The sequence below is a fragment of the Podarcis pityusensis genome, assembly GCF_964106645.2.
Source record: "Podarcis pityusensis genome assembly, chromosome: 7".
Lineage (NCBI taxonomy): Eukaryota > Metazoa > Chordata > Lepidosauria > Squamata > Lacertidae > Podarcis > Podarcis pityusensis.
Window position 1 is genome coordinate 17120168 of NC_138031.1, and position 7637 is coordinate 17127804.

At 46.8% G+C, this 7637-nt stretch overlaps 1 protein-coding gene across 1 annotated transcript; it reads right to left on the minus strand.

Moving 5' to 3' along the window:
* Window positions 1–2305: 2305 nt before the first annotated feature.
* Window positions 2306–5428, minus strand: AARD (alanine and arginine rich domain containing protein). Its single transcript, XM_081014003.1, has 2 exons — window positions 4940–5428; window positions 2306–3155 (listed from the first exon to the last, which is right to left on the minus strand). The coding sequence occupies exons 1-2, from the start codon at window positions 5411–5413 to the stop codon at window positions 3015–3017; spliced, it is 615 nt and encodes a 204-aa protein (XP_080870129.1). The 5' UTR covers window positions 5414–5428; the 3' UTR covers window positions 2306–3014.
* Window positions 5429–7637: the final 2209 nt, after the last annotated feature.

Sequence of the window (7637 nt, forward strand, 5' to 3'; positions counted from 1 at the left end):
ACCGCCGACCTTCTGATCGGCAAGTCCTAGACTCTGTGGTTTAACCCACAGCGCCACCCGCGTCCCTTCACGACTAGCTTAGCTCCATTAATTTTAGTGCACCAACTCTGAGTAGGACTTAGTTGGATCTGACCCTTTGGATTGCCGGCACGTTGCTGAGCTACAACTCCCATCATCCCTGACCATTGTCCATGCTTGCTGGGGCAGATGGGAGATGTAGTTCTGCAACATCTGGATGGAGAAAGGTTCGCTACACCTGCCCTGTGTGGAGCTGGTCCTTTCACTCACTGGAAGCATCACACAGCTTGGAATACCTTAAATACTGGTATGCAAAGCAGTCTCGTCTCCTGTGAACTTTGCACATTGTACGAAATCTGGATATAATGGGCTAGCTAGCAAAGCTTATTTCTGGATTACTGCCTGCATTATTTATAAGCAGTATTATTTCAAGCTCCCAGCATGTATAAGTGTATGGGTAACTGCAAGGCTTGCTGGCCTCATAATCACGGCATTTTTGAGCTTGGTGGCAGCATTTTTAAATTATTTTTTTAAAGCATCACTTATGTGTAATCCCTGTGTAGGTGACTGTAAGCTCGTTTTCGCAGAGATTTAACGCTGCTTTGTAATCCGAGGCGTTTAGGACCCTAACAGCTTGTCGTCGCAAATGTCGTCATTTGTCACCCTTACTTCTGCCACCAGCCATAGGGTGAGAGAACTATTTTAATTAAAAAGTTTGTCTGCGCACATATTTCACCGTTTACGCACGGCAAACGGCACCAACCCCCCTGTGGGTTTTGCCCGCTGCCGTCTCTGAATTTTCTTCAGGAGTTGGTGCCTTTCGGGTAAAGAGGGCACAGTCATTGTATATATCCACTTATTGTTTGTTTGTTTTTTTCAAAAAGGAAAAGGAAGGAATATATCTATTTTTACCTGCTGTTTTTCGTATTTTCTTCATTATGGGCTCCATCTGCATTAGTTTTTCAATGCACACCAGTTGTGAATTGAGACATATGAATCAGCCTTTCATCTTACTGGTGGCATTTGCAGGATGAGGCCATAGCCAGGTGTGAAGAGGCCTCTATCAAGGTGCCCTCTAGCTCAGTGCCTGGGGAGTGGTGGAGCGACAACGATGAGTGGTTACAGGGAGAAGAGAGAGGAGACTGGGAGGAGGAGGTGTTGGAAGCTGAAGAGGTAACAGGGTTTAGTGGGCAGGGAGAGTCTGTGGCAGAGAGAAGTTCAGAATCAGGAGAGGCTGGTGAAGAAGCCAGGGTGTCTCCCTCTGTGACAATCTCCCCTTCCCCCTGTCTCCCAGAACCAGGAGAGGTGTGAAAAGGGCGGAGGAGAAGTTGGCTGCAAGCAGGCACAGTTTCTGATCGCTTGGAAAACACCCTGGAGAGGATGGGACCTAGATGGCTGTAAAGGAGGCGGGGACTTTCAGTCTTGGCAACTGATTTTCATGGGGTTAGGACCTCTGAGAATGAGCTGCTCTGCTCATTAGGCCTGACACTCATAAGCTGTGATAGCTTAGTTGGCAGAGCATGAGACTTATTAATCTCAGGGTCATGGGTTCAAGTTCTGTGCTGGGCAAAGGATTCCTTCCAACTCCATGGTTTTGTGATTTAAACCACTCACATCTCCCCCTGCAATTTTTTAACTGGACCATAAGCGTTATCCCAACCACGCCCACCTAGCTCAGTACTGTAGACACAGACTGGCAGTGGTTCTGCAGGGATTCAGGCAGTCCTACCTGGAGACACCGGGGATTGAACCTGGGACCTTCCGCATGCAGGATACGTGCTCCACCACTAAGCTATGGCCCTCACCAGTTCAGCTGCTGTCAGATCTCAGCTGATGGGGACAGTGATGTCAGGAGCAGGCTGTGGGGAGGCCAATGGGAGTTGGAGTTTTACACAAGCACACCACATGCATGTCCCCCTTTGCTCGTCAAATCAGGACCCCACTTTCATGTGTGCTTTTGCCAGACACGGAGTCAAAGACACACATTTGTGTTTATTGAGAAGACATCTGAAGTGTTTAATATTTTATTGTGTTTTTAATATTTTGTTGGGAGCCACCCAGAGTGGGAATAGTGTACTGAAATTGAATTAAATTTGTTGAATTGTTTGAAAACTAATAAAAAATTAGGGGGGGGGGGCTTCATTGGCTTCACACTCCCCTGGCTACATTTTGCCTTTTGGAAAAAAAAAAAACCCCAGAGACTCAGAAAGTTCACAGTGAGATCACTCCAGATAATCCTTTTTTTTTAACCATTCAACCCAATTTGCTTGCATAAAGTTTGCAGGGATATTAAACAATGTCAGCTATTTATTGAACATTTGCTTTCAGGGAGCTCAGACGGCATTGCATCGAGCCAATGTGACCCCACGCTTCTCTGTGCATTTCCCCCCATCACTTTCCTTATTGCAGGTGGTTCAGTCTTTTGCAGGAGAAGTAGGCTTGTTGCACAAGAGTGCTAAACCGTCTTGGATTGCACAACCTGAATTTGTCGGCGTGTGCCTGAATCCCACTAAAGTTAGTAGTGGCAATCTGGGACTGCCCTGAATGTTTGGTCTGGAACAGACATCGTTCATTCACTCTTTTGTAATGGAGGATCCAGATAACTGCCAAACCACTGCATTTCAGTGTGTGTGTGTGTGTGTGTGTGTGTGTGTGTGTGTGTGTTGCCCTCCCATCTTTTTAGTGACCTGACGAGTGGCGATTGTTCTGAACTAAACAGATTAAACAGTCAGCAATCATTTGCAAAGTAAAGCAGACATTCCATTCTTTGGAGGTGTCCCATTCTTTCCTCTACTCCAAAGGAGGCATTGAATTCTCATATAATAACTAACATTCCTTCTCCAGCCAAGTTAACGGGAGTTCTCATTAATATTCAAGCCATGTTCCCCGACCAATTCGGACCTAACGGTGCAACATAATCTTCCAATTTTGCCAGGCTCGCCGGTGGGATTGTGTGCTGCGTCTTCTGGCTTTCTCCCTGAAACGCAGCAGCTCCGTTATTCTGAGCTTGCAGCAAAGCTCAGGGCCTTTGATTCTAGAGCAGTTGGCACGTCAGCTTCGTTTCTCAGCCTCTGTATTTCCATGCTTAAATCCAGCAAAGTTTTGGCAAGCTTGTGGTTCTGGGACTTCATCTCCAACTGCAAAGAACAGAAAGACGATAATTACTTTTTAGCAGGCGATCACCATCCAGAAGGGCTTAATTAGTGCCAGCGCTTAGCCCTGGCATTCTGTCAGTGTCCAAATCCATCCTTGGACTGCATGTAGTTGGAGTAGGTTAAAAAAAGGGGGGGCTCCTGATCAGGGGCAGGACGGATTTTCCTCACTACGGAGCAACAGAAGCCCCATGCTAACATTTGCCAAACTGATGCAAATATTTTGGACTACAACTCCCATCAGCGCCACCCAGCTGTCGTCTGCAGATGTTCGGATGATCATCTATCTGCATGGCTTCTACATATGGACAATGGCAAGTTCTGGCTGATTATTTTTTTTAAAAGCAGGAATTGGGCGGCTATCTCCCATGGATGCTTCAGCTGAGATACCTGGGGTTGGACTAGATGACTCTGGGGGGTCCCTTCAAACTCCACAATTCTAGGATTCTGTTCTATGATTGGTAACTGCACCGTTTTCGAGCTCCTGCTCACATGGAGAGAACGAGTGACGGGAGCTGGAGCTGGGAGTAGGTCAGCAATAAAAACACCTGTGTCAGTGAAATTAACTATTCAAAAAAACTTGCAAGTAGGATTCAAGCAGGAGAGCACTCTCTCCTCTCCCATTTCCAGCATTAATGTCGCCAATTGTTAACATACACACTGCCTGATCCTCATCAAGGCAAGTCCGTCGACCGGTGAGTTGCAGCTCTAACCTTCTATGATCTGCACACTTCGCTCCTCCTCTCCCTAAACTGGTTATCCTTTATTGCACTTATATCCCTCCTTTCTCTCCAAAGAGCTCAAGGTGGCATACGTGGTTCTCCTCCTCCTCATTTAACCCCCACACCAACCCTGCGAGGTAGATTAGGCTGAGAGGCAGCGACCAGCCCCTGGCCACTCAGTGAGCTTCATGGCCAAGCATGGATTTGAACCCTGGTCCCATGGAAGATGGAGCAAACTTGTTTTCTCCTGCTCCAAACTGACGGCTTCAAGCCACACGGAAGGAGAATCAGGAAGAACTTTCTGATGGTAAGAGCTGTTTGACTGCGGAACAGACTCCCACTAGAGGTGATGGACTATCCTTCCTTGGAGGTTATCAAACAGAGTTTGGGTGCATAGCTGTCAACTTTTCCTTCTACTTGTGAGGAATCCTATTTGGAATAAGGGAATTTCCCTTAAAAAAGGGGGAAAGTTGACAGCTACGGTTGGGTGGCCATCTGTCAGATATGAGCTAGTTGAGATTAGTTGGAAACCCGCCTCCCGTCCCTTCCAAATCTCCAGTTCTATGCTTTTTGCAATTCTTGTTTTCATCTGTAATCCGCCTGCGGGTGGGGTAAAGGTCAAGGTCAAGGGACCCCTGACCATTAGGTCCAGTCGTGGCTGACTCTGGGGTTGCGGTGCTCATTTCGCTTTACTGGCCGAGGAAGCCGGCGTACAGCTTCCGTGTCATGTGTCCAGCATGACTAAGCCGCTTCTGGCGAACCAGAGCAGTACACGGAAAAGCCGTTTACTTTCCCGCCAGAGTGGTACCTATTTATCTACTTGCACTTTGACGTGCTTTCGAACTGCTAGGTTGGCAGGAGCAGAGACCGAGCAACGGGAGCTCACCCCGTTGCGGGGATTCGAACCACCAACCTTCTGATCGGCAAGTCCTAGGCTCTGTGGTTTAACCCACAGCACTACCCGCGTCCTAGGTGGTGGGGTAAGGCGGGGTAAAAATAAGTATCTAATAAAATATCTCTAGAATAACCCGCCCCCGAATCACTCACCAGTTCCACCCGCAGCCAGGCAATAGTGCCCTCGACGTGCGCCCTGCGCGCTTCCTCCCGGGCTACTTCGACCCCTCTGCCTTTGCAAGGCGCCGCGGGCCTGGACGGCATCAGCAGCTGCTGGGGCGCGGCGGCTCCCCCCGGTCCCCGGAAGGCGTGCAGCAGCCTCTGCTTGATGTCGTCCAGCAGCGAGCTGCAAAAAGCTTCCTCGCAGGCAGCCTGCTCGGCGCTCGCCCTGGTGGGCTCCATCAGGCGGGCCCGGTCGTCGGGCAAGGATGCGGGGAATTGGAGAGATGGAGCGCAGATCTCTGCTGCCAGCCTCAGTCCAACAACAAGCGCTCTCCTCTCCTCTTCGTCTCCTCCTCCTCCTCCTCCCAGGCCAGGCCTTTTGTTTCCTAGCCCCTGGCCAGCGCGGCTCCTTTTCTTCAGGGGAAAAAACAAAACATCTTCACCTCCTCCCACCCCCGATGTCATTCCAAAGAAAGTGGGAGAGGAGAGGGGAGAGGAGAGGCGTTTCTCACGCTTGGGAACCGACCCCTGGCCCGGTCTGGGTTCTGCTTGGAGGAGGAAATGTAGAAATGTAGGAAATGTAGAAATAACATCACTTCGCGCATCGAAACGGTTTTTAGTTGCATTATTAAATAATGCAATAATAACTGTGGTGGTGGTTGTTATATATTTATTACTACTCTGCTTTCCGGGACTCATCAAGGCAGCTTACCGATAAAAATTAAGAGCAGCTCAAAACTGAACGGGAGAAATCATTGAAAAGCAATTAAACAGTAATAGAATTTAAACTATATAATCAAAATTACAAGGAAAGGTATTGGTGATTGTGTTTTTGTTGCTATTAAAGCATAGCTTTTATTCATAGTTTAATTATTAAATAATGCAAGTTATTAAAGTAAAATTCCATTCTACAAGTACTGCTTAAGTTCTCATTTTCCCCCTCTTCCCTCCCTGTCCCTTTTTCCTTTTATGCTGTAAACCTGCAGGTAGGAACTCCCTTTAACTGATTGGACATAAGCTGAAGCACAGGAGGCGGCTGCTCGAAACTAGGGATTTCCACACGGTGATCCATGGACCACCAGTGGTCCATGATCTTCATTCACGTGGTCCACAGTGTTGCATCTGTGGTGGAAAACAGGAGATTCCACATCTACAGCATTAAATATTCATATTAATCGTGCCTAACCTACCTCCCAGGGTTTTTGTGAGGATTACATTTGGAAGGGGAGAACCATGGACACGACCCTGAACTCCTCAGAGAGGAAAAAGGGTAGATTATAAATGCCCTAAATTAATAAATAAAATCAATTTTCCCCTGCTGTTTAGTCAAAATCTACTTCCCTGCCATTTCCACTCATTGGTCCCCAACCTGACCTTGGGAGCAACAGACTCCATCAGGGCTGCATCAACCATTAGGCAAAATAAGCACGTGCATCAAAGGAAGCGTGTCCCCCACAGAAAATGTCCATTGCCAGATTTTTAACATTAATGGTCGCAGATTGCTCAGCTGAACAACCGGACAACAATGCTACAAGGCAGGCTAGATGCCTTATCTCTACTACGTATAGAAGCAAAAATGTAAAATTAGTCTGGAGGATCTGATCAAAGACTTTACAGTTAGAAAAATCAGGAGAACGTTTTCTTTCAAATATAAATAAAGTGGAAGAAACATTATTTTTCATCTTCCTGTGCGTTTTGTTTTGATTTCAAAAATCAAAATGTTATTTTATTGTTTATTATTGGTTATATTTTGAATTAGATCTATACGTGGGCACCTAGGCTTAGGGCCTCTAAAGGTCTTAATCTGTCCCTTTGTTCCATCTTCTGTGTGATAACCTCTTCAGAGAGGACCACAGGCTGCTGTTTGGTCGTGTGACTTGGCCTGTGACTCCTCAAAAGAGAGAAAAAAAACCAAGGGAGTGCAAATAGCTGTGGGACTTAAGCAAATAAGTCCTCCTTAAGCAGAAATGGTGAACAGAGTAGAATTCTCTCCTTATTTGCCACCATTTAAGCTAGGTAAACTAGGTCAATCCCCCCACCTCCATTTTCTCCCAAGCCTTGCAATCTTGCAAATTGCAAGGCTACAAAAGAAATTAGAGTAACTTGTTGCACATTTGTCCTTTCCATGGGGCACCCCACATAGTCCAGAGCTAATGGAAAGGCCCACCAAGTACACAAATGCAATTATGACGCAAAACACTTAAGGACAGCGTGAAACAGCCACAAATTTCAAGGGAAGGATTTAGCCTTTTTGTTGTGGAAATGAAGTTCCCAGACTATAAACTGGAAGTCAGGAATGGCACAAGCTATAAAAGCTCTTCTCAATTTCTTTAACAATGTCAGCAGATTTTTTCACCATAAAAAATCAAAAATCCTCCTTGTAGCAGGGAGGTGGGTGGGAGGGAAGGGGTGCTACAATGTGGATGCATGGATTGTTTCTGCCAAATGGATCTTAGCAACAAGTAAAGGCCAAATACAGTGGTACCTCAGGTTAAGAACTTAATTCGTTCTGGAGGTCCGTTCTTATCCTGAAACTGCTCTTAACCTGAGGTGCCACTTTAGCTAATGGGGCCTCCTGCTGCTGCTGCGCCGCCACTGCGTGATTTCTGTTCTCATCCTGAAGCAAAGTTCTTAACCCAAGGTAGGATTTCTGGGTTAGCGGAGTCTGTAACCTGAAGCGTTTGTAACC

What these genes read in the sequence shown, in the direction of transcription:
- AARD (XM_081014003.1), bottom strand. Translation starts at nt 5,413, where the DNA reads ATGACATCGGGGGTGGGAGGAGGTGAAGATGTTTTGTTTTTTCCCCTG. An exon ending in CCTGGCTGCGGGTGGAACTG is followed by an intron (nt 3,156 to 4,939) that starts GTGAGTGATTCG and finishes TGTTCTTTGCAG; the next exon opens with TTGGAGATGAAGTCCCAGAA.